Consider the following 27,107-nt stretch of genomic DNA (forward strand, 5'->3'; position numbering starts at 1 on the left):
AACCCTTCGGGGGACCTGCCCGGAGACCCTCAGGGATCTGCCCAGAGCTTTCCCTTGGAAAAAGAGAGCAGAATTGAAGGGAGCCTGGAGCCCTTCAAAGATCTGGCCAGAGCCCTTCAAGGATCTCCCCAGAGTCCCTCGGGGACCAGCCCAGAGCCCCTCAGGGGCCTCCACAGAGCCCCTCAGCAACCGGCCCAGAGCCCCTCAGGGTCCTCAAGGACCTGCCCGGAGCCCCTCAGGGACCCGCCCGGAGCCCCTCAGGGACCCGCCCGGAGCCCCTCAGGGATCTGCCCGCAGCCCCTCAGGGACCCGCCCGGAGCTCCTGGCGTTCCGGAGGCTCCCCGGGAGAGGCCGCTCCGCGTCCCTGCTCCTCCCCCGGGCTCAGGCTCTGGCTCTGCCGCCTCCAGCACGTTCTTCCGTGGGCTCCCAGCCATGCGGCCCCGCTGGCCACGAGCTGCAGGGCCAGGGGGAATGCCCTGAGCTCGGCCTCCTGCAGCCGCTCGCCCAGCGCTGCCTCCGTGTCCCCCGGCCCCGCGGGCAGCGGCTCCCGGCGGATGGCGGCGCCGGCGCCCGGCTCCTCCTGCGGGCACAGAGCGAGGGAGGCCCGGGCAGCACCGGGGAAGGGGCTGGGGTGTGCGGGAAGAAAGGATTTCTGCTCCTCCTGGCAGAAGGAGAAATGGGAAAATCCCACCCCAAAATGCAAGGGAGGAAGACAGGGCTTCAAGCAACCCCAAATCTTCCTGGTTTTTACTGGTAACAATCCCAAGGTTCCCACCCCTTCCCACAACCTCTTACCTCTGCCTGTTTCTGCCCTCAGAAAGAAAAGGAAAAAAGCAAATTGCTGACTTCCAAATTTTCCTAGTTTCCCAGTTTTGAGGGCACTCACCAGGACAAAATGCACGGTGCAGCCGGTGACTTTGAACCCACTTTCCAGGGGCTCTTGCTGGGCATTCCCATCCTTGATGAGTGGAAAGAGCGATGGAGAAGCATTCAAAATTTTCCCTGGGCATCAGTGTGAGAGGAGAAAAAAAAAAAAGAAAAAAAGAGATAATTTGAACTGAATTTCCTTAAAAATAAAATGAGATGTGATCATCAGTGCAAACCCTGAGCATCACTGCTCTGCTCAGAGGGAATTCTGCTCTTCCAGGAGCAGGGGTGCAGCAACATTCCCAAAGGAGCCTGTGCAGGCTGTCAGTGAGTGAGTAACTCCTGAGCAAGGCCTCAGGAGCTGGCACTAACTCACTGCTCACCCCTCACTGACTTAGGGCACACACAGAGCCACGTCAGGGTGTCAGCAGGACACCACAGGAGGGAGAAATCCCTCCTGGGAATGGATAAATCCATCTTTCTCCCATTTTTCTCTGAGGGGGAACTGCGGGACTCCCCAGCACAGCTCCCTGGCAAAGGATGGAACCAAGCTCCTTCCCTGGGGAAGGCACAGAGCCACCCCATGCCCCCAGTTTGCCCCTCTCTCACTGCTGAGGCAGCACAAGGCAATCCTCAGCCAGAATCCCAGCACAGCCCCACTGCCAGAGGGAAGGGAAGCAGAATCCCATATTCAGAATTCCCACACCAGAATTCCCACAGTCCCACTGCCAGAGGGAAGGGAAGCAGAATTCCCACAGTCCCACTGCCAGAGGGAATGGAAGCAGAATCCCATATTCAGAATCCCCACAGTCCCACTGCCAGAGGGAATGGAAGCAGAATCCCATATTCAGAATTCCCACAGTCCCACTGCCAGAGGGAATGGAAGCAGAATCCCAGCACAGCCCCACTGCCAGAGGGAATGGAAGCAGAATCCCATATTCAGAATCCCCACAGTCCCACTGCCAGAGGGAAGGGAAGCAGAATCCCATATTCAGAATCCCCACAGTCCCACTGCCAGAGGGAAGCACAGGGTCTCCTTCCTGGAATGTCAGCGTAATCAAAGGACAAGGAACTCTGACAGTGGAATCCTGGTGAGACCAACCACCCCTGCTTTAGTTTCTCTTTTCCATTTGGTTCCTTACCTTTCCATTTTCGGAGAAAAGGGCTGGACAGAACTCTCATGAACCCTGACAGGCAGATCAGCTCCACAGAGAATTCCTCCAGGACTCGGTCAATGGTGCCGTCAAATTCCGAGCGACTCCCGTACAATTTGTGATCAATCACCTGGGGCAGTGAGACACAACAAAAGGTGGGATTGGGAGCAGCTGCTTGGGCAACAGTGAGGAACAGACCAGATTAATTCCAGGACACTCCGTGATTTAAAAAGAGGGTGCAGTGAGGTGGGGTCGCTCTTTTCTGCCATGTCCCAGGTGAAAGGGTGGGAGGAAATGGCCCTAAATTGTACCAGGGGAAGTTCAGATTGGAGATTAGAAACAATTTTTCCCTTTTAAGAGTGGTCAGGCGCTGGAATGAGTTGCCCAGGGAGGTGGTGGAGTCAATTGGCCAGACCCTCTGGGGAAGGGGAGGAGATCCTTTATTTCTACCCCACCTCCCACTTTCAGCCCCCCAGGTGAGTGCTGAGTCCTGACTCTCCTGAGGACCTTCAAACAAGGGGCTCACAAAACTTTGTGCTCTTGCCTGTGAAAATGTGAGGGAATTTTGGTATAGCTTTTTTTTTTTTTTTTAGACATGAGTCATTAAAATATCACATGAATCCAACTCAGGAGCTGAAGAAGCTGCTTGAGAACCTTTCCATGCAGGGACAGCCTCAAGCAGAGTTTATGTCCAACTGTGCACAGCTGTAAAAACACCTGCTCAAACCCACTTAGTATCAGAAGGGGGAGTTCTGCCTTTGACATCCCAAGTCATGGAATGTTCTCAGACAATGCTGGTGGTCCTTGCCAGGGGTTTTTATGGAACAAGCCAGAACAAATCCCTGTCCCAAAGAGCTGCCTTGTGGCCTGCAGGCAGGAGAAAACTTGTATGGGACTGGGCACAAAGTGAGACACAGATTTTCATCCTGGAGAGGAGAAAGCTCTAGGAGAGCTGGACAGGGACTGGGGACAAGGGATAGAGGGGCAGGAGCCAGGGAATGGCTGCCAGTGCCAGAGGGCAGGGCTGGATGGGATCATCTTGGCAATGAGGAATTGTTCCCTGGCAGGGTGGGCAGGCCTGGCATGGAATTCCATCCCTGGATCCCTGGCAGTGCCCAAGGCCAGGTTGGACACTGGGGCTGGAGCACCCTGGGACAGTGGGAGGTGTCCCTGCCATGGCAGGGGTGGCACTGGGTGGGATTTAGGGTCCCTCCAACCCAGCCCAGTCTGGGATTGTGTGAGTCTAAGGAGGGATAAACCCAGGAGACAACACATTCCTGTGCTTTGCAGAACCTGAAATTTGACTGATTTCAGCCAAAACTTGAGGCTCATAGGCTGCAATCTCAGACCCAAACCATCCATTGAAATCCCTTCCCTGGGATGCAGCACTCACTGCCAAGCTGGGAAAAGCCCCCAGAGCCCAGTAAGGACTCTGAGCTCTGTGCTCCATCCACAGGGAAAGTTTCATGCTGAAGTGAAACCTCAATGCTCAGCAAGCCCCTCCTGACCAGCCACGGACTCAGCAGCTGGGAATAGAAAGGAGAAGGGGATGTGTCCTTAGAGTTAGAGATGGATCAGGAGATGATTGCCTCTTGCAATAAGGGATGAACACTGTGTGTATATTAAGAGAAGCTTTACTGATGTGTAGTTCTGTTATTGTGGCTCAGATGTCCTCTGTTCTCCCCACAGTCCCTTTCCCCCTCTGTATTGTTGCCAGCAGACAGCCTGGGCTGTCTAGGACAGGTACAAAGGATCCATGTGCACACACCCCTTGCACGGGAGAGTCAGGAATGGAAAAGCTTGGTGCTGTGGGGGGGCATGACAACACCTGACATCCAGTGAAGGTACAAGAGAGCAGTCTCCCCAAAAAACAGCAAAGAGCTGACTGACAGACTGTGGGAGGGCCCAGGGCGGGCTGTGCAACCCCCAGGGGTGTAAAAGACTGAGCATCCATCTTGAAGATGAACCAGCTGTGTGGTAGGCAGCCACGAGGGCAGCTGCCAGTGCTGCAATTTTTCCTCGTTTCATCCCTTTGCTGTAATTCCCGTTCAGGTTTAACAAACCCTTAACCCTTGCAGAGCGAGCAGGGGTGTCCCACGCTTACCCGTGTGGGGATCCCGGCGCGGGCGGCGCTGCGCAGCTCCGGCACCCCGGGCCTGTTGGAGATGACCAGCACCAGCTGGGCACAGCTGCCCGGCTCCCGGGCACAGCCGATCAGGGCGGGCAGGGCCGTGCCTCCAGCAGGGAGAGAGAGGGGCACACGTCAGCACCCACCCTGGGCAGTGCTCTGAGCCCCTCCCTCAGGGCATCCCCCGAGCCCTGCCTTGGAACAATTCACCACAGAGTTTCCCTCACCTGGACAGACAGAGAGCACTTCCCCATGGACTCTTGCTTAACAATGAACTACTACTCCTGTTCCCTTCCCCATGTGTCCCAAATTCTCCTTTCCCTGTTCCCTCTTTGGGTGTGGCATCCCTGGTGGCCAGCCCCATCTTCCCTGTAGGGCAGAGCCCTTTGCCCTGCCCCTCATGCCACCCCAGTGCCCTCAGACAATTGGCCAGTGACCCCATAGTTAAGCCTGTGCACAGCACATGGTTTTGTCTTTTGTCCCTGGTTTACTTTCAGCCTTCTGAAATAAACCTCACGGGAACTGACCCTACAAAAGGCCCTTCTGCCTCTCTTGGCTGAGCTAGCCGTGGTGAGTGTGGTGTGTGAATGTTATAGAAACAGATTATAATATTGGCTTTTCACAAATATTAAAATGGATTTTATAGTGTGGTGTTAAAGTAACTTTGTTATAAAGATATGTTTTTATTTCTGTTGTTAATTAAGCTTAGTGAAACAGCTGATATCAGTGTGCTTGAGTTAAAATGCCTGCTTGGGTGGGATAACACCCAATGAACACAGGATGAGCACACCTGGACAGATCTGCCAGCCAGCAGCATTCACCCTCTGAAGGCAGCGTGGGCCAGGGCCAAAAAACTGGAGGTGATAAGAATGAACTAAAACCACACCCCAGGAATACACATGCTCTAAAAAACTGGACCCAAGAGGAAGACAACTCCTAGAACATGTAAACTAGCTTGGGGAAAAAGTTTACTATGCATAAGCATCTATAAATATGCAAAGGGCTGATGTAATTAAAAGGTATTTAAGGGATATCCCCAAGGATAACAGGGTGCTCTTGGCTGAGTAATAACCTTTGCTCTGTGGTCCTTGTCTCCTGTTATCCTTTATTAAACTTTTTACATTTTCACAGGAGAGCGACCGTGTTTTTCACAGGGGACTTGCCTGAATGCCTCCCCAGGCAGCTTTTCCACAGGTGGTGCTTACTGGGGATTATAGGTAGCAGCATCCACCATCCAAACCTCACTCTGCTACACCACAGCCCTAGGAGGGGCTCTCAGCTGCTGCTCAGGCAGAGATCTGCTCACCCACAAACATCCCTGAGGGTGGGAGCACTGATAAAGCTCAGTTTTTAAGCAATGTAGCACAACTCTTTGACTTAGAGCAGAACCCTGGACTTTGAGAGGCCTGGAGAATTCCACTGGAGGAAAGGCCAGGTGGTCACACCTGAACCAGCCTCTCCTGTGTGAGGACATCCTCTGTGCCAGGACAAGTGACAGCTCACCTGCTCCAGAGACAAGAACAGCCACCTTCACCTTTCTCTTCCTGGGCTGGGGCTGGATCTCAGCAGTGCTGGCATCCAGCAGCTGCCGGGGGCTGCTCAGCTGCAGGGCCTCTGCAAGGTTCTCCACTTCAATGTGAGAACCTGCTCCAAACACATGAGAAAAGTGTTAGATTTCACCTTTCCTTCTAAACTGACTTTATGTAGTTTATTAATAATGTTTCAACGACAAGAAATTGCATCAGCAGTGAATTTATGCTGGCACAGATGGAGCTCCCGAGGGATTCACTGCTTGAACAGCCCAGGAGCTGTGCTGGCCTCTGGTGCTCACAGAGTTGTTCACAAAGGCCCAGGCATGGCCTTTTCAAGGATTAGTCCCATCATTGTACCTCCCATGTTACAAAAGGACACTAAAACCGATGCTGACAGAGCTGAGGTGACATTGTGGCTGCCCAGACTGTTGGGTTTCCAGATGGATTTTGGTTCATGTCCTGCTGGATGTCAATCAGTGCCACACCAGGGTCCAGCCTGACCATCACCACACGTGACTGTACAAAGCTGTGGCCTGTCCTCAGCCTTTACACAGATCTGTGTGAGCTGGGAAGGGCTGCACAGGACGGGAGGTGATCACCATGAGGGTGGTAAAATATCCCCTGATTTTTGGAACAATCAGCACAGGGATTCTCTGAAGCCTCAGGGAGGGGAAGAGGTTATCCAGGTGCTGCCACTCTGAAACAAGAACTCCTTTCTCATTTATTTAATACTGAAATGTAGTTGTGGAGGTGTCCAGCAGCCTCCAGCCTAGTGAAACAACAGGAAAGTAGTGTGAACAACACAGACTTTGCAACAGAGAGTGTCTTCAGTCTCATGGGGACACCTGCTCACCTGTGTGACAAGCAGCAACCACCCTCCCAATCAGCCAGGCCTCCTGCTGCCTCTGGATGTCCTGCAGAACGTGCTGGGCCAGCTCCTTCTGCACGACCAAGACAGCCCCAATCCCACAGGGAAGGGTCTGAGCCATCTCCTCTGCAGAGAGGTTCCCCTCCTTGTAGAGCCAGCCAAAGATTTCAGGGATCTTCCAGCTGAGAGCATCTGGGAAAGATTGAAATTGCTGTGTGGGCAGCACCAATGTTTGTTATTATTTATTATTTACTGTCTGCAATGACAGGGATGTGGCACAAGAGCTGCTAGACAGAAATTCTTGCTGCCACAGAATCCCCAAATCCCTGGGGCTGGCCCAGCCCTGGCAGCCCATGCAGTGCCAGCTGTGCCCCATGGGCACCTTGTCCCCAGCCCAGAGCACTCAGTGCCACCTGCAGGGGACACCTGCAGGGCTGGGCACTGCAAAGCTCCCTGGGCAGCCCCTGCCAAGGCCTGAGCTCCCTTGCCATGGGCAAATTGCTGCTGCTGTCCAAGCTGAGGGGACCTTAAAACCCATCTCAATCCATCCTCTGCCATGGCAGGGACACCTTCCATTATCCCAGGCTGCTCCAAGCCCCAGTGTCCAACCTGGTCTTGGAAATTTCTTTCTTTCCTTTCCAACTTCATTCTAGAGAAATACAACCCAACACACAGACACCTTTCTTGCCCCCTCACCATCCCCACTGTATTTTTAGACTCTCATGAACATGGTTTTCTTTAGTACTTCAAACTTCTGAATTCTTTGCCCAAGTTTGGCTTCATCAGAAAAAGTTCTGCCTTATAGATGTCAGATGTGGTGGGGAAGCTACCAAAAAGTGCATTAAATGTGTGTGTGTGGAGAAAATCATGCAAATTTATTGCCCTACCAAACCTCAGTATTTGGTCAAAATGTTTTGTTCGGAGAGGTGTCCTGAGGAACACACAATCTTCTCCAACACCTTTTGTCCTGGAGATCTGCTGCCCTTAATCTCCTCTGGAATTTCCCTTCTCCAACCAAGAGTGGGGCTCGTGACTTGGAACAGGAATGGTTTTGGCAGCCCCTGGAGAAGCAGCCACTTGGGGCCGTTCCCCTCTGCAGGGACATTTCTGAGGATTCCAGCACGGTCAAGGCCGTGCTGGGCCTGAGTTCTGTGCCCCAGGAACCCCTCAGTACTCACCCAGGACGGCGCTGACGTGCTCGGGCAGGAGCCTGGAGATGCCCCCCAGGAGCCCCTCGGCCGTGGGGGCAAAGCCCTTCACGTGCCCTGAGCGAAGGATGGGCAGCAGAGCTGGGCTGAACATCTTCCCTGGGGTCAGCAAAACATCTCCTGCAAGGAACAGCCTCAGCTCAGTCCTGTTCAAAACCTCAGGAGAGGTTTAGAATCAAAAATCACAGAATGGTTTGGGATGGAAGGGACCTCAGAGCCCACCCAGTGCCACCCCTGCCATGGCAGGGACACCTCCCACTGTCCCCAGTGCCCAGCCTGGCCTTGGGCACTGCCAGGGATGCAGGGGCAGCCCCAGCTGCTCTGGGCACCCTGTGCCAGGGCCTGCCCACCCTGCCAGGGAACAATTCCTCATGGCCAAGATCCCATCCAGCCCTGCCCTCTGGCACTGGCAGCCATTCCCTGGGTGCTGTCCCTGCAGGCCTTGTCCCCAGTCCCTCTGCAGCTCTCCTGGGGCTCCTTTGGGAACTGGAAGGGGCTCTGAGCTCTCCCAGAGCCTTCCATTCTCCAGGCTGAATTCAATGGATTTGTTTCAAATGCTGTGGGGTGTTTTTGGGAATGCTTCCTGGACAGGTTCTCTCCCAGTCCTTGCAGAAGGCCTTGGGAAGGAGGCAGGTGTAGCCATGATATTTTATGAAAAATCCTTTCCTTAGGATTTTTCCCCCTGAGAAGCTGAGAGGCCTCAGGAACAAAATGCAGCCAATGGTTATCTGCTGCTGTGGGATGCAACAGGTGCATCTGGGATTGGGCTCATGTGGTTGTTTCTAATTAATGGCCAATCACAGCCCAGCTGTCTGGACTGTCTCAGTCACAAGCCTTTGTTATCATTCCTTTTCTATTCTTAGCTGGCCCTCTGCTGAAATCCTTTCTTCTATTCTTTTAGTATAGTCTTAATATAATACATATCATAAAATAATAAATCAAGCCTTCTGAAACATGGAGTCAACATCCTCGTCTCTCCCCTCATCCTCAGACCCCTGTGAGCACCACCACAGGCAGGAGTGCTGCCCTCTCATGCAGAGCAGCGGGCACCGTCCCCACCCCACAGTGACCAACCCGGCCCGACGGGAGCAGCCCCGTTCCCGCAGACGCCTGGCGAGGAAGGGGAGCGCACCCAGCGTGGTGTCCCCGCAGCTGCCCGGGGCTGGCGAGGAGCAGCGCAGCGAGGATGTCAGCAGGATGCTCCGCACGACGCCGAAGCCGCGGCCGTGGATGCCGGGGGAGCCCAGCCCCAGGAGCGCGTCCCCCTCCCGGGCTCGCTGCAGCCCCGGCAGGCGCTGGCCCCGCTCCACCGCGCCCACCGCGAACCCCGCCAGGTCACAGTGCCCCGGGGCACACGGAGCGGCCACCTCTGTCACCTCCTCACCTGCAAGGGGAGACAGCGGGCAGCGCCTCCTGCTTGTGGGCGGTTTGGACTCACACAATCCCAGAATGGTTTGGGCTGCGAGGGATCTTAAACCCACCCAGTGCCACCCCTTCCATGGCAGGGACACCTCCCACTGCCCCAGGCTGCTCCAGCCCCAGGGTCCAGCCTGGCCTTGGGCACTGCCAGGGATCCAGGGCAGCCCCAGCTGCTCTGGGAATTCCATCCCAGCTCCTCCCCACCCTCCCAGGGAACAGTTCCTGCCCAGGGAACAATTCCTGCCCAATATCCCATCCAGCCCTTCCCCTCCCTCAGCTCAAAGCCATTCTTGTAACACCATTTTAAATTTATGGCCTCTCCTAGAGTGAGCAGCACATCCAGGGACACACAGCCCAAGAAGATTCAGATATAGTTTTAAAATCCTTCTTGGTTTGTTACTTCACCTCAAGACTCCAACCAAACAAAGCTTCATGAAAGAATAAGAAGTGATTTTGTCATTATTAATTCTGGTACTCACGTGGCACCTCCCTGAGTATGGGAGAGGGCTTGGAAACATTAACACTGAACAGTGTGAGGCTTCAAGTTCTGTTCTCCTTGGTTCAGGGATAAAGAAGGAAGAACAAGGATCCAAGTGCACAAATACTGAACCCCATCTTTTTGTGCTGACCCATTTTACAGACCAGGAAGAACTGAAGCACAAATTCTCAACTGTTTTTTCCACCAAACAGAAACCAACAATTCCAGGGCCACATTCTGCCTCCACCTCCCAAGTCCACTTCTCTGGTGATAAATTCAACCTCAGACCCTTCACATCTCAGAGGAGAGGAGGGTCCCTACCCAGGAAAGCACAGCCTGCACTCCTGCAAGCCTCAGCTATTCCTTCTTTGATCGTTTCCATCACTTCAGCATCGAGTTTGCCACAGGACAAATGGCTGAGGAAGAAGAGGGGCTCAGCCCCCTGGGCCAGGAGCTCATTGACACACAGGGCCACCAGGTCCTGCCCAATGGTGTCGTGTCTTTTACAGACCTGGGCCACCTGCAGAACATGGTGGGAAGGAGAAACAGGCAAAACTCAGTTATTCATCAGTGAAATCAGCAGAAACCTTCTTCTGTCTGAAAGGAAGCACTACAGGACATACATGGAAAACAGAACCTGGTGCATTACCTGGTTGAAATCAAGAGAAAACAGCTCATTTTCTTGCAGACAGAAAAAGAAAACTCTATTTTGCCTTTTTTTTTTTTTTAATATTAGTTCAAATTTCAGCCATATAAATTCTATTTCAGCTACCTAGAAATTGTGACGATTTGAGATTTTTTTTTTTGTTTGTTTGCTTTCTGGAATACTATCATAGAAATTCCATGATTATCATAGAATCATGGAATGATTTGGGCTGGGAGGGACCTCAGAGCCCACCCAGTGCCACCCCAGCCATGGCAGGGACACCTCCCACTGTCCCAGGTGCTCCCAGCCCCAGTGCCCAGCCTGGCCTTGGGCACTGCCAGGGATGCAGGGGCAGCCCCAGCTGCTCTGGGAATCCCATCCCAGCCCCTGCCCACCCTGCCAGGAAATAATTCCTCATTCCCAATATCCCAAGGGTGCAAAAGGCCTTTAAGATCATCAGTGGATAAACTTCCAAGGAGGTTCCTTTTACTGACACAGTTCCACCTGAGCAGAAAAGCCAGGACAGAGGGACAACATGGAATAAACACCACTGGATTCCCAATGGGGAGGGAGCAGCCCCCAAACAGAGCCTGGGCTTGGATTCCTGACTGATTTCCCTGGCTGCTGGACTGGGGAATGCCATGGAAACAGGCACCCCATGGCCTTTGCTGCATGACAGCACCTCCCTGCCACTGCTCCAGGAGCAATCCTGGCAGGCAGCTGCCAGCCTGTCCTTGGCCAAGGAGGAGCCTTGGGAACACAGCTGGGGATGTCTCTGTGCCAGGCATTGGAACAAAGGCCCACAGGAGCCTGCACCAATCACTTGTTCATGCTCAGAGGTGCCTGAGGATGTGAGACTGCCAAAGACTGGGGGTGATTCTGCTCAGTCTCCTGCTGTTTGTTGTCCTGGCATTAAAGGCAGAAACCATTTGAAACAAGAGACATTGCTGTGCTTGACAGTGAAAGGAGCTTCAGATCTCCACTCTCCTGGTGGCTGAAAACCTTGTGATTCAATAGATAAATAAATCCCCAGGGCAGCTTATCCTAATTCAATACATAAATACATCCATGGTTCAATTTATCCCAATTCTCTACATAAATATATTCCTAACTCAGCTTGTCCTGTGTGTTCTTGGCTAATTAAAATTCTTTATTTCCTGGCTTCTTTAATGTTTATTTCTTCCATCCTTCCTTTCCCCAGTGCCCTGAGCTCTTCTCTTCCTCTCCACACACAATTTATTAGGCTGAGCCTGCCAGTTCTCATTCCAACAACTCCCTGTGCTGCTCCACACAGATCCTCCTTGCAGCCAATGGAGCCTCCAGTTTATAGCAGAAATCCTGGGCTTCAGTGCCTCAAGTTTGCAGCTAAATTCTGGGTTGTTATCATTTCACCACAAAATATCCACATCCTCAGTTAAGTGTGCCCAGGCCTGGCACAAATAACAATTTCCAAAGTGCAGGTGCCCACGGTGGTGGACTCAGGAGTGTTTGTAGAGCTCAGGAGGGTGCAGGTGGGGGCACAGGCTGTGGCACTGAAACAGCCCTGGCAGGTTGTTGGAACCCTGGTTACTGAGAATTCCTGACTTTCTGTGCTAACAAACACTGACCCCCGAGAGAACACTGCATTTATCCTGAAACAGTGGAGAAAACTTCCAAAATTAAATGATAAAACTTAAATTATGGGTGTGTAGTTTAAATAGAATTGTGCAATATCACATGGTAAAAAACTTAGAGCTTAAAGTTTTAGAATACAGTAGTATATAAAAAGCAAGATAAAAGTTTTAAAGCAGAAGCTACTCCTTCTTCTTTACCTTCCTCTTCATAGGTTTAAGTACTATTGTATAATTAGATAAAAATTCCACATTACAAGTAATAAGTAGTTAGTAAGTTAAAAGTAAAAATAATTTAGGTGTAATTCCTTAATTAGACAGTTTATCCTTAAAAAACCTTATAGAAAGAGAAATACAACTCCATTTTTTACCTTGTTAGTAAAGTACTGTAAAACTCACAACTTGTAAGACTGTGACATAAATAAAAATTATTAAACATCTAAGTCCAAGATACAACAAGATACAAGCATGTAAGGATCAACATAAAGGCATCAAAGTCAGTAAAAAAAAAAAAGTCAAATCCCACACAGGGTGGATGAGGAAATGCCCTAATCTTAAGGCTGAAATCCTCTTGCAAAACTATAGAGAAAAACTCTTTTTCCCTGTAACACATGAAAGTATAGAGAGATGAAAGTGTTCAAATTGCTATCAAACAAAAGCCTCCACACCAAAATTAATAGGTAGTAAAATAGTTGTAACCTATAAGAAGTTTAAACAGAGAAAGAGAGAAAAATTATAAGACCCTATACCCCCAAAGAGAGAAGAGGACCTCTACTTCCATAGATAGAGATTATTTTAGAAATAAATTAAATAAAAAATAATAAAAATTAACAGCAGGTGCCATCAGCTGTGCTGCAGTGGAGCTGCCAGTTATTTACCAGTTACCTGCAGTTTGGGTCCAAGGCCCTTGGTCTGGGACACCAGGATGGGATCATCATAGCCAGATGCCTTCAGGTCAAAGAAAGCAGCAAAGCCTCCTCCTTCTGAGCGACCTCCTGCTGGGGACACACACAGCATGGGCTGCATTTATGGGAAATGAAATACCCAAAACTCTCACCACCAAAAGAACTGCAAATTATCCCTAAATCCCTGGGGCTGGCCCAGCCCTGCCAGCCCATGCAGTGCCAGCTGTGCCCCATGGGCACCTTGTCCCCAGCCCAGAGCACTCAGTGCCACCTGCAGGGGACACCTGCAGGGCTGGGCACTGCAAAGCTCCCTGGGCAGCCCCTGCCAAGGCCTGAGCTCCCTTGCCATGGGCAAATTGCTGCTGCTGTCCAAGCTGAGCCTGCCCTGGCCCAGCCTGAGGCCGTTCCCTCTGCTCCTGTCCCTGTGCCCTGGGAGCAGAGCCCGACCCCCCCGGCTGTGCCCTCCTGGCAGGGACTTGTGCAGAGCCACAAGGGCCCCTGAGCCTCCTTTGCTCCAGGGTTTCTATTACTATTATTTTATTTATTTATTTATTTCCATTATATTCCTCTTCATTCTGCACCTCTAAGAAGCAAAATCCCCTCCATAGGGGATTTTGCTTCTTAGGCAGGCATTTGTTAATTCCTCATAAGAGGAGTGACAAGAAAGAAATTTATTTTCTTTCTTTGTGCTGATCCCAGTCCAATTTCCCAAGCTCAGTTTCAATGCCACGAGTGCATTGCCCAACCCTCAGGGAGAAAAAAGTCCAAATACTGAGGGAATTCCCAGATTCTTCCCAGTCCTACCTGCCCTGGTGCCTCTCACAGCTGATGTTTGCGGCAGACAGCTCAAAGCCTCCCTGGCTCCAGCTCCCACGTGTCTGTCCTTGTACATCAGGGCCCTGTGGGGAGGCAAGGACAAGCTGGCAGCAGCACTGACCCTTTCTGCAGGCCCAGCAGAGGTGGCCCAGATGTGAGGGGCAGGGGGGAACATCTGGGCTGTGCTCACGTACAGGGGCTGGCGCAGCAGCCGCAGGCCCCGGTGCCCGATGTCCCTCCTGAAGGTGGCCCCCTGGAAGTGGATGGTGGCCACCCCCCTGTTGGCTTCTGCCAGGGCTTCCATCAGGTCCTGCCTGACAGCAGTGATGGCCAGGACTCTGCCACCCCTGGTCACCAGCCTGCCATCCTTCAGCGCTGTGCCCCCGTGGAACACCTGCAGCCCCAGCTCCTCGGCTTGCAGAAGCCCTGCAAGGACAAATAATTCTCTGAGGGTTTTGAATTGCATTCTCTGGGGACAATCTCAGATTTAAGGTGGGAAGAGCCCTTCAGGATCAGCCAGTGCCACCCCAGCCCCACCAGCATCACCCCAATCCCTGTCCCCAGGGCCACATCCAGACTGCTCTGGGACAATTCAGTGACTCCAAACCTCCCTGGGCAGCTCAGCCCAAGGCCTGACCACTCTGCCAGGGAAATTTTCTTTGCCAATCTCCAACCTGAGCCTGCCCTGGTGCCATTTGAAGCCATTTCCTCTCCTCCTTTCCCTGCCCTTCCTGTCAGGAGCTGTGCAGAGCACTGAGGTCCCCCCTGAGCCTCCTTTGCTCCAGGCTGAGCCCCTTTCCCAGCTCCCTCAGCTCCTCCTCCCAGGATGTGTTTTCCAGACCTTTCCCCAGATCCATTACCTTCTGTGGGCAAAACACTGAAGATTGAAATCCTTTTTTCAGTCAAGGGAGAACAAGAGAAATTTTCACCTTTGCTTTTTTCTGAGAAACAGCATCATCAGTGAAAGGCTGCACTGGCCCCAGGAATCCCCTTCTGGGCCAGTAGAGCATCATGGAATCCCAGACTGGTTTGGGCTGGGAAGGACCTCAAAGCCCACCCAGTGCCACCCCATCCATGACAGGGACACCTCCCACTGTCCCAGGCTGCTCCAATGTCCCCAGTGTCCAGCCTGGCCTTGGGCACTGCCAGGGATCCAGGGATGGAATTCCATCCCAGCCCCTGCCCACCCTGCCAGGGAACAATTCCTCATTGCCAAGATCCCACCCAGCCCTGCCCTCTGGCACTGGCAGCCATTCCCTGGGTGCTGTCCCTGCATCCCCTGGAAATTGTCTCTCTCCAGCTTTCCTGGGGCTCCTGCAGGCCCTGCAAGGCCACCCTGAGCTCAGCCCAAAGCTTCTCCTGTGCAGGTGAACAATCCCAGCTGTGCCAGCCTTTCCTCCCAGCAGAGCTGCTCCATCCCTCTGCCCATCCTGGAGCCTCCTCTGGGCTCTCTCCTACAAGTCCACATCTGGGGCACCACAAAATTAAAGAAAAATCCCACAGGAGCAGCAGTGTGGGATCCAGGAGCCCCCACAGGACACATCCCTGCCCTGTGCCAGGAAAGCTGTGCTCTCTCTGGGAGCTGTGGGGAATTTGTGCAGGGTTTTCCTGCAGGAAATCACAATCCACAGCTACTTCCTGCCTGGATTCTCCCCTCTCTCTGACATTAAACCATCAATGCTGATGTTACCTCTGCTCTTCCCCTATTCCATGCCCACTCCACACAATTCCCTGCAAAACCTGGAATAGGCTCCACAAACACTCACAGGGGCTGCTCTGACACAGGGAAGCAAAACTGTGCAAGGTTTGGAGTTTGTTTGGATTCCTGTTTGGAGGGAAGGATAAGGGAACAGGAGGAACTGCTGCCATCACCTGGGAAATGAGAACCAAGCACAGTTTGTTTAAATTCCTATTTTGATAAGGGAACAGGAGGATCTGCTGCCATCACCTGGGAAATGAGAACCAAGCACAGTTTTCTCCTTGCTACAGGCTCAAGGGATTCTTCCCCCTGGCCCTGCTGCAATGGAAATCCAACCCATTTGCAGCCTGTTTTAAGGAATACTCAAGAATAAAAGGCTTGTCAAGCCATTAAAATCAGAGAATCACAGAATATCCTGAGCTGGAAGTGCACACAAGGATCACCCAGTCCCACCCCTGGCCCTGCACAGGACACCCCAACAATCCCACCCTGGAAGCATCATCCAAAAATATGTGGTTTAATGTGAAAAAGAGAATAAAAACTAATAAACCCCATGAAACTCTGAAGTGGAAGATAATAACAGAATAATAACATAATTAAACAAATAATAATTATAATTATATAATTATAATGAAGAAAAGAAATAATAAGAAGATTATAATGAATAAAAGAATGGATTGAATTCCATTGGTTTGGCTGTCTTTTTTGTGATTAACAAGCAGGGGGTCAGAAACCCTGCCAGGGACAAGGCACCAGGGCATGACCTTGTCCATGGGCAATGGAGAAATGGAGAATCTCTCTTTTCCCCAGAGAGAAAATGCCAAAAATTGCTGCCAAAACTGGGGAGCCCTGGCCAGGAGCTGAGGCGCTGGGTTGACCCCAGCTGAGGGTGGGAGTGGCAGGGCAGGAGCTGAGCAGGCAGGAAATGGTTCTGCAACAGCTCCCTCTGGTTTAAACACTGTAAACATCTCCATGAGATCCTGAACCAGGAGTACTGGGACAGAGGAGATGGATATTGAATACCTGCATGTATCCTGAATATCTAGAGCCAATTTCCAAATGGATATTGAACACCTGTGTGAGACCTGAATATCTATAGCCAATATCCAAATGGTATTGATATCTAAGTGAATATTGAATACTTGTATGAATCCTGAATATCTATATCCAATATCCAAATGAATATTGATATCTAAATGAATATTGAACACCTGTGTGAGACCTGAATATCTATAGCCAATATCCAAATGGTATTGATATCTAAAAAATATTGAATACCTGTATGCATCCTGAATATCTATATCCAATATCCAAATGGTATTGATATCTAAGTGAATATTGAATACTTGTATAAATCCTGAATATCTATAGCCAATATCCAAATGAATATTGATACTTAAATGAATATTGAATACCTGTATGCATCCTGAATATCTATAGCCAATATGCAAATGAATATTGAATACCTGTATGAAACCTGAATATCTATAGCAAATATCCCAATGGTATTGATATCTAAATGAATATTGAATACCTGTATGCATCCTGAATATCTATAGGCAATATCCAAATGAATATTGAATACCTGTATGAATCCTGAATAACTCTGTTGAATATCTATATGGATGTTGAATATCTATTTCTAATATCTGTATGAAGATTGAATAGCAGTATCAAATATCCATATGAATATTGAGTATCTATGTCTAACATATATATATATAGATATTGGATACTTATGCAAATAGTGAACATCTGTATCAAATATCTATGTCAATATTGACTATCTACATGGATATTGAATATATATATCAAATATCCATATAAACATCTAATATCTATATGCATATTGAACATCTCTATTTAATATCCAAATGAATATTGAACATCTATATCTTATATATATATAATCTATTCTAATATCTGTATGACTATTGAATACCTACATGAATATTGAATACCCATCTCTAATATGTAAGTTAAAATTGAATACCTACATGAATACAGAATATCCCAATGCCCACCTTGCCCAGACCCTGGAGCCCTGTGAGGAAACAATTAAATAATTAACAATCTCCCAGAGTTACCTGTTACCTCCATGCCTTTGTCAGAGTCTCCTGGGTATCCCGGGCTGGCCATGACCACACACACAGCAGTTCTGTTCTCCAGCCAGGCTGGCATGCAGCTGCAGAGTTTGCCATCAATTGTTGCTTGAATCACTTCATAAAAATCATTTTTAAGCAGAGGGAGAATTACCTGTAGAAAAGTTTCCAGAGTGATGGAGGTTAATTTTTTTTTTTTTGCTGGCTCATTGAAATTCACCTTAGGGAAAATTCAGTTGATGGAATACAATCTGTATGTGCCAAGCCAGTAGAGTTGGAAACTCTGGGTTTTAATTTAATTTGCAGCATCTTTTGGAACCAAAAAATTAGAAACATAAGGTGTGAGCTTATGTAGAATGAACGTGAATTTAGGCCTCTCCCACTCTGCTTCTATCCAGAAAAACAAAAGCTGAGGAACAGATTTTTTAACTAATAATTCACAAGAGCTGAAGAGCCAAAATGTTACCTCAGACATTGTCTAAGATGTTTGCATCCAGATCTTTCCCTAGAAATAAACTGCAACAGGAAGAGGTAAAAGAATGGCAGTAAGAGGTAAAAGAATGGAGCATCTTTAATTTTCCAGTGTGTTCCACTCACCTGACACTGGGGATCCCCAAACTGGCATTTAAAGTTTAAAATCTTCACCCCCTCTTTGGTCAGCATCAAACCTGTTTGCAGCACACCTGGACACAAAGCCAAGGAAATAACTTAAACATTTCTTTCTTTCTTTCTTTCTAGAACTCCTTTAAAAGCTCTTTTAAGAGCATTTTGGAGCATTCTGCAAATCAGAAGGCATTAGGAGCAAGGATTCTGCAAGGCACAATAATTCCCAAATATCCATAAAACTGACAAGCATCCACCTGAGGAGCAGGGCACCGCATTTTAAACCCCACAAAGCAAAGGTTCTCTGGCATCGTGCACCCAACTCCATTCTTACTCAACTCCCACTCTGCTCTTACTCAGGCACTGTAAAAAAGGCCCCAAAAATCAGAATTTGAGGATGTGGCTGGGAGCCCATCTCTTTGGAGGTCCGAGATCTCCTCAGTGCCAACAGCAGCCCTTGGCATTAAGTGGCACCTGTGGGCACCACCTGCCTTTTCCAAAAGAGCCTCTGGATAAAGATCTGGAGAAAATGGACATTGTTGTACGTGGGAGTGAGCAGTACTGCAGGACTGAAGTGTATGTTCTGCCCCGAACTGCAAATAAATCTGTTTTATTTAAACATATTTAATAAAATCATGCTGTTTAATGAAACAAGGCCAAAGTTCTCTCCCAGACAAAGAGCTGGGAACCAAACGAGTGAGGCTTAACACTGCATGAAAAATGAGCTGCTGCTGGGTTATTTTTTTAAACAAACACCATCTGGAACTCAGAAGCCCCCTCTGACGATGGAAGTGAGCTGGAGAGGGGCTCACCTTGGTTTTCAGGTGCTCACTCACCTACATAGGCTGCTCCTTCTTGTCTCAGGCTGTCCACGATGTGCTGGAGGATGCCACCCCTGATTTGCTCCAGAAGAGCCTCTGGGACCTGACAACCAAATGAGAGCCATGAGGCACTGGTGGCATCTGCTCACCCTGCTGGAGGGACTGGGCAGGAATGAGGAGCTGCCTGAGGTGTTTGCTTAAATATTTTTCGTTATTACAGTTTTGCTGCTTTTTCTTTATTACAATTTTGTACCCCCAAGCCCTGCTCCTTCCCTTGGAGCAGGGAACAGACAGCAACATAAACTGGGTGTTCTTACAGAGCAAAACCAGTGAAAAAATTGGTTTTACTCAAAAAAAAACCCCACAGGTTCCATGAGTTTATCCCACATGGAGCAGTTGCCAGCAAGGACAAGGAGTCTGGGAACAGAACCAACAGGCAAAGAAATGAGACAGTTCTCCATTAGTTATGGATATTTGAACAGGACCTTCCAAATTGTCCTTGGGGAGCATTTTGGTGGCATCTGTCTGGGTAGAAATGATTCTCAGCCCTTAACTAACAGAAAGATTTTTAAAAATATTTTTCTTTATTACAATTTTTTGCTGCTATCTCCCCCAAGCCCTGCTCCTTCCCTTGGGGGGGGGGGGTTTGGGTGCTGTCTGAGGGGGGAATCTCGCTGCTCTGCCTCCCGAGGGAGTTTGGGTGATCCTGAGGGGGGAATCTCACTGCTCTGCCTCCTGAGGGGGGGGAATCTCACTGCTCTGCCTCCCGAGGGGGTTTGGGTGCTCTCTGAGGGGGGAATCTCACTGCTCTGCCTCCTGAGGGGGTTTGGGTGCTCTCTGAGGGGGGAATCTCACTGCTCTGCCTCCCGAGGGGGTTTGGGTGATCCTGAGGGGGGAATCTCACTGCTCTGCCTCCCGAGGGGGTTTGGGTGATCCTGAGGGGGGGGAATCTCACTGCTCTGCCTCCCGAGGGGGTTTGGGTGCTGTCTGAGAGTGGAATCTCACTGCTCTGCCTCCTGAGGGGGTTTGGGTGATCCTGAGGGGGGAATCTCACTGCTCTGCCTCCCGAGGGGGTTTGGGTGCTTCTGAAGGAGGTCTGGGACTGGAATCCGGGCTGAACACAGCCAGAGCGCTTCTGTCCTTGGAGAAACACCCACTGAAAGTGTGGTGGAGCAGTGCTGTAAGGACCAACAAGGACCCCCAGGTTACACTCAGGCACACAGGGAATTCTGCAGGGATTCCTGACGTGGTGCCGAGGGAGCAGAGAAGCACAAAGTTTAGGAATAACAGAAGAGGCAAAAGAGAGGCTGCTCCAGGGAATGAAACCCCAAATGATGACTATGGGGGTGCGAGCACTCCAGCAGCAGCAGGGCCCTGCAGGGCCGTGCAGAGCAGCGCTGGGGCAGTACCTGAGGCACGGGGCAATAGGCTCCCATCCCTGCCGTGCTGGGACCCTGCTCCCCGTCCAGCAGCCGCTTGTGGGGCTGAGCCGGGGGCATGGAGGCCACGGTGACGCCGTCGGTGAAGCAGGAGCACTGCAGGGACAGAGACAGGCACAGCGGTGACAATGGCCACAGTGGGACAGCACTGCTGAGCCTCAGCTCAGTTCTGCTGGAAAATGTACAAATCGCAGAAGCCCAGACTGCAAAGTGTCCCCAAGATATTTTATGAAAAATCTTCTTTGCCCAGGATTTTTCTCCTGAGAAGCCTCAGAAAAGAAATGGAAACAATAACTATCTGATTGCTTGGAACGTGCTCTGGAGGTTACTCACCAACAGGTGCATCTTTGATTTGGTTCCGTGTGAATTGTTTTTAATTAATGACCAATCCAAGTCCAGCTGTGTCAGGACTCTGGTCAGTCACCGGTTTTTATTATTCATTCTTTTCTAGCCTTCTGATGTCTCCTTTCTCTCTTTAGTATAGTTTTAGTAAACAATTTCAATACAATATAATAAATATAATATAATAAATATGATATGATAAATGATATAAGATATGATAAATGATATAGGATATGATATGATATAATATATGATATTATATAAGATATGATATTATATAATATAAATCAGCCTTCTGAGAACATGGAGACAAATTCTCCATAGCAAAGGATATTCAATCCCACCCAGTGCCACCCCTGCCATGGCAGGGACACCTCCCAGTGTCCCCAGTGCCCAGCCTGGCCTTGGGCACTGCCAGGGATGCAGGGGCAGCCCCAGCTGCTCTGGGCACCCTGTGCCAGGGCCTCAGCACCCTCTGAGTGAAGAATTTCTCAGGATCCATTTAGATCCAATAGGATCAATTTATTCTGCTAGAAGCCCATTGACCTGAAAGATTAATTATTTCTTTCTCATGTTTAAATTACCAAGAGGAATGGTGGCTCTCATTACAGCTCCCTTTTGATGAATCAGATTTTGAGTCACATAGGAGCACATGCCTGTCCTCTGCCATGTGAATAGCCTAAAAGAGGCACTCAATATTAGCACAAAGTTACAGATGTAACATGAATTACCAAGGAAAGTCCATAAAAACATGTTGTTGGTCACTTTAGGGAAAAAAAATATCTCCCCCCTAAAATAGCCACTATAAATGCAACGTCATTGTTAATGTAGAAGAAAAATCTACTGACAACATGCATTGGTTAGCATGACACAGGGCTTAGATTGCATGTTATGCAATAGATATTCATTTGTCAAAGTGTAAATAAAACAAAAAAAAGAAAGAAATTTGAAACAATAAACATGGGTGCTTATACAGAAGCACAACAACAATGCCAAAGAGCAAAAGCACAACATCACACCATCAATACCTACAGAAAGTTCTTCCCCTTGAAGCAGTTCTTCAATAACAACCATCTCTCCAAACATTCTGTCCTGGAAAGGACAGAACAAAACAAAAGAGATCCCCAGTGAGTAGATATGAATCCACTGCCTAAATCCTCTCTTCATTTTCTTCTAACAAAAAAACAATGTGTATGAGAAGTGCCAGCTTGCTTGAATGCCAGTGGAGAAAGCCACTGGAATTTCATTTGGACATGAGGAGGCAACACTGAAATATTCCCTATCAGGCCTGGGAGACAAGGAAAAAATTACAGTTTGGAGGGGCAGAGAAGTGGGACCCAAGGCTGGAACAGAAATTCAGTCACAAAAGCTCCCAGCCCTGCCTGGGGGACACAGGAAGAGTCTGAGGAGACCCAGGGGAGCTCTTGAGTCGAATGAACAATTGCTCCCAAAAACACTGGCCCCTCTTGCAGGAATTACGAACTCCCAGAGTACAGAGCACCAAGATTTGGACTGGCAGGGATTGAGTAAGGATTTTTGTACCTGCATAATCTCCTGGACAGCTCTGCAGGCCTCCTCCTTGCTGGCTGCAATGGTCACTTCCCTCCTGGCCACTGGCCCCTGTGCCCGCACCACCCATGCAGGGAAGTCTGTGCTTTAAGGGAAGCAGAGAGGGGTCAGACATTCCTACTGCATCCAGGGAAATCTCCACTTTGCTCCTGGATGCCCCCCACACTCCCACTGTACCTCCAGAATTTCCCCACTTACTCTGAAACACAAGCTAAATCCAGAAGTCAAAAAAGAACAAAGCATCAGCTTGGTAATGAATGGATTTTACCTTTACCAATCACCCCCTGGCTTGTGAGTAACCAAAAAACCCTTTTTTGAAGGGCTGAATTTCCTGTTTCCTGAAAGAACACCTCACTCTAGTGTCCACACTATGATTTCTGTGAGGTTAAATCTCCAGTTTAACCCAATAGTTAACCTGTCCAGTTTACACCACCCAGGCTCCCTTCTCCCCATCTCTCTGTGCACACCTGGGACAGTTTTCCCTTTGGAGCCCTGCACTTGCTGACAGAGAAGGTGTTGGCCTTGTCCCCATGTGGCAGCAACATAAACTGGGTGTTCTTACAGAGCAAAAACGGTGAAAAGGTTGGGTTTATTCCAAATCTATAATAAAAAGGTTTTTATGGAAAAAACTTTAGAGATTCCACGAGTTTATCCCACATGGAGCATTTGCCAGCAAGGACAAGGAGTCTGGGAACACAACCCACAGGCAAAGAAATGGGACTGTTCTCCTTTAGTTATGGATATTTGACCAGAACCTTCCAAATCGTCCTAAGGGAGCATTTTGGTGGTGTCTGTCTGGGTAGAAACGATTCTCAGTCCTTAACTAACAGAAAGATTTGTTGAACTATTTTTCTTTATTACGATTTTTTTGTCTATGAATGACTTCATGAGCATCCTGAAGGAAAAGATGGAAAAGAAGAAGAGCTGGGAATTCAGAACAGAAAAATCAATCTGCTGCAATTCACAGAATCGTGGAATCAAAAAGGTTGGAAGGGACCACCCAGTGCCACCCCTGCCATGGCAGGGACACCTCCCAGTGTCCCCAGTGCCCAGCCTGGCCTTGGGCACTGCCAGGGATGCAGGGGCAGCCCCAGCTGCTCTGGGCACCCTGTGCCAGGGCCTGCCCACCCTGCCAGGGAACAATTCCTCATGGCCAAGATCCCACCCAGCCCTGCCCTCTGGCACTGGCAGCCATTCCCTGGGTGCTGTCCCTGCAGGCCTTGTCCCCAGTCCCTCTGCAGCTCTCCTGGAGCCCCTGCAGGCCCTGCCAGGGGCTCTGAGCTCTCCCTGGGGCTGCTCCTCTCCAGGTGAGCACCCCCAGCTCTCCCAGCCTGGCTCCAGCAGCTCCACACCCTCACCTTCATCATCTGTCTCTAATTACAGAGCTGATTAACCCAGCAGGAGCTGAGGGTTCCCAAGCCCCCAGTGCTGTCAGAGGAGCCCCGTGGCAGCACACGTACCTGGAGATGAACCTGCAGGCCTCCTGGGGGGTGCTGAAGGCTGCCCAGCGCGCCGTGGGGAGCCCCTGGCGCTGCAGGAAGGCTTTGCTGGAGCTGCTGCTGGAGGCCAGCTGGGCTGCCCTGGCCCCGGGCCCGAAACACCGAACTCCTGCTGCCCGCAGGTCATCCACAATCCCTGGGCAAGAAACAGCACAAGCACCAAGGGGGCTCTATGGGGACACAGAGCCACCACAGAAACACCACGAGCACCACGGGGGCTCTATGGGGACACAGAGCCACCACAGAAACAGCACAAGCACCACGGGGGCTCTGTGGGGACACAGAGCCACCACAGAAACAGCACGAGCACCACAGGGGCTCTTTGGGGACACAGAGCCACCACAGAAACAGCACAAGCACCACGGGGGCTCTTTGGGGACACAGAGCCACCACAGAAACAGCACAAACACCACGGGGGCTCTCTGGGGACACAGAGCCACCACAGAAACAGCACAAGCACCACGGGGGCTCTCTGGGGACACAGAGCCACCACAGAAACAGCACGAGCAACAAGGGGGCTCCTTGGGGACACAGAGCCACCACAGAAACAGCACAAGCACCATGGGGGCTCCTTGGGGACACAGAGCCACCACAGAAACAGCACGAGCACCACAGGGGCTCTTTGGGGACACAGAGCCACCACAGAAACAGCACAAACACCACGGGGGCTCTTTGGGGACATGAGCTGTGTGACAAAAGGAGATTCCCATCCATCATCCCTTTGTTACACCTCCCTTTGTCTTAGGTAATTAATTCACCTCCCAATGAGGTTCTGAATATCCACTGACCCTTCTCAGCCTATGTTTTTAGGGCTCTTCAGCTCTGTACTTTACTGAGCACTCCCAGAGTTACCCACCCCCTTTTAAAGCAGATTTAAAGGTGCTGATTTTTTCTGTCAATATATCATATTATATCATATTATATAATATTATATCATATCTTTTAACTTTATTTTATTATAACTTTATTTCATTATAATTATATTTAATTATATTATAATTTTATTTCATTATAATGATATATTTTCATTATATTATAATTATATTTGTTATAATTTTATTTCATTATAATTATATTATAATGTTATTTATATTCTATTTATATTATAATTATATTATATTCATACAATTTCTTTTTTTTTTTCAGTCAACTTAGGTTTATTTAATTATTTTATTAACTTACCGGCTGCCAGAAGAGCTTCTGGGCCAACCACCACAAGCCCAATGTTGTGATCTTTGCAGAACTGGGTGACAATAGTGTGATTGCTCACTAATACAGCTGAAAAGGAAAAGTAATTGATAAGAGACAGGAGATGAGAATGTCTTTTTTCCATCCTTCTAAAAGTGTGATTAAAATCATGAAGCAGCCCACTAATAAGGGCAGAGTGGAATCTCAATGTAATAATAGCAGAGTCCAAAAGGAGCTGGGAACACCTCCAATTTGCACTACTGTTTTTAATACACATTTGCTAAGTGATTACATCTCCTTTAATTTGCCATGTGTAATCAAGATATATTTTTAAAAGCTGTCCATCACAACAATAACAACTTTGAAAAATAAAACTTAAGGTTGGGAAAGAAACTCAGTTTCAACGGCTGAGTAAAGATTTACTCAAAGCATTGGATGATGCAGCTAAATTTCACTGAGCTGCCTGGGCAGACACAGAGATGTTTCTGTTCAGAATTAAGAGCCCTCTGCTTCTGGGTTAAGTTTCACTGGAATTGGTCACAAAATTCAAGCACAAAAGTGGAAGAGATGAGGTGTAGAAATGCAGTCTCATATAAGCCTCACTAGCTTAAGCAGCAAGGCTAAAAACAAACAGAGCAGGGCGTTTTAGGAGGCAGCTCTGGAATTCAGAAACAAAGCACCAAATAAAGCAGAAATCTGTGGCACCTGTAAAAGATGAGCAACTGGCACCTGCCTGTGGGATTCACACTCTGACCCTGAGAGAAGCCGAGAAAAGAATGATCAAAACAATTCTTATCTCATTTACTGCTCCTGTGTTGTGCCAAAGTGGAATGCATTGTGGAAGGTTGTTTAGCTGAAGGGAATTGGATACTGGTGTGAGTGTTTTTGATTCACTGGCCAATTGAATCCAGGTGTGTGAGTTGGGACTGTCAGTCAGAGATTCTGGGCAGTTGAGTGAGTTGGGTGCTTGGGCAGATTCAGTTTAGATTGTAATGTAATATAGAATAATATAGCATAAAAAAGTAATTAATTAGCTTTCTGATAAGATGGAGTCAGGTGCATAATTTTCTCCCCCTCGTTGGGGTTGCCCTGCATTCACTATACCTGCCTGTCACCATCACATTTTCTGAAAAATCCTCTTCGCCCAGGATTCTTCTCCTGAGAAGCTGAGAAGCCTCAGGGACAAAGGAAAACAATATGATCTCATTTGCTTCTCCTGCGTTTTGCTGCTTTGGAATGTGGTTGGAAATTGTTTATCCAACGTGTGAATTGTTTTGACTTAATGACCAATCACAGTCAGGCTGGAAGGAGTCATGAGCTTTAATTGTCATTCTTTGTAGCCTTCTGTCTGTATCCTTTCTCTCTTCTGTAGTATAGTTTAGTATAGTATTTTATAATATATCATATAAAAATAAATTAATCTTCTAAGAGCATGGAGTCAGATTCATCATTTTCCTCCTTCGTCCTGGGGACCCAGCACATACCACACCTGCCCAGCTGGTTTTGTCTCAGTTGCTGCAGTGCTGATTGCTTGTACTGGGATTTTCCTCCCCCCTTTTTACCTGAGTTGGAGATTTTCCTGTTGTCAGCCGTGCCTGCGTTTCCTGGAGCCACAAACACGTGTTTGACGTGGGGGGACTGGGCCAGCTTCCAGGCCAGGGCGTGCTCCCGGCCCCCGCTGCCGATCACCAGCACCCGCTCTGCCATGGCCCTGCAGGACACGGCTGTGGAGATCCTCACTTCAGTCCAAGGGAGAGCAGAGACAACTCCTCCCAGGCTGAGCCTGGGAAACTTAGAGGAAAGAATGCAAACAATTATTATCTCTCTTTCTGTAACCATTGTTTATAGCTATGGTCCTCCACAGCATGCTATTCAGAGTCACCAATAGTGCAAGATTCACATTCCATGAAAAATCCCTTCGCCCAGGATTTTTCTCCTGGGAAGCAGAGAAGCCTCAGAGAAAAAGGAACACAATAATTATCTGATTTGCTTCTCCTGTGTTGTGCTCCTTTAGAATGTGTTTGGAGATTGTTCACCCACAGGTGATTGTGTCATTGGATTCTGCTGTGAGTTGTTTTCGCTCATTAGCCAATTGGGGCCAGGCTGTGTCAGGACTCTGGAGAGAGTCACAAGTTTTCATTATTATCTTTTTAGCATTCTGTCAGTATCCTTTCTGTATTCTTTAGTATAGTTTAGTATAGTATTCTTTAATAT

The 27,107-nt window shown here is 49.0% G+C and overlaps 1 protein-coding gene across 1 annotated transcript; it reads right to left on the bottom strand.

The window, feature by feature from the left end:
• Positions 1 to 301: 301 nt before the first annotated feature.
• On the bottom strand, positions 302 to 26,607 carry LOC139591888 (trifunctional purine biosynthetic protein adenosine-3-like). Its single transcript, XM_071431113.1, has 21 exons — positions 26,456 to 26,607; positions 24,888 to 24,983; positions 23,667 to 23,841; positions 22,180 to 22,291; positions 21,670 to 21,729; positions 20,266 to 20,391; positions 18,872 to 18,959; positions 18,030 to 18,115; positions 17,418 to 17,586; positions 13,826 to 14,057; positions 13,620 to 13,714; positions 12,796 to 12,905; positions 9,976 to 10,174; positions 8,890 to 9,141; positions 7,728 to 7,877; positions 6,535 to 6,741; positions 5,653 to 5,793; positions 4,126 to 4,256; positions 2,010 to 2,151; positions 887 to 1,002; positions 302 to 580 (listed from the first exon to the last, which is right to left on the bottom strand). The coding sequence occupies exons 1-21, from the start codon at positions 26,598 to 26,600 to the stop codon at positions 302 to 304; spliced, it is 3,111 nt and encodes a 1,036-aa protein (XP_071287214.1). The 5' UTR covers positions 26,601 to 26,607.
• Between the last annotated feature and the right edge of the window lie 500 nt (positions 26,608 to 27,107).

The sequence above is a fragment of the Agelaius tricolor genome, unplaced genomic scaffold (genome assembly GCF_023055355.1).
Source record: "Agelaius tricolor isolate 1412-34295 unplaced genomic scaffold, bAgeTri1.0.p SCAF_7, whole genome shotgun sequence".
Classification (NCBI taxonomy): Eukaryota; Metazoa; Chordata; class Aves; order Passeriformes; family Icteridae; genus Agelaius; species Agelaius tricolor.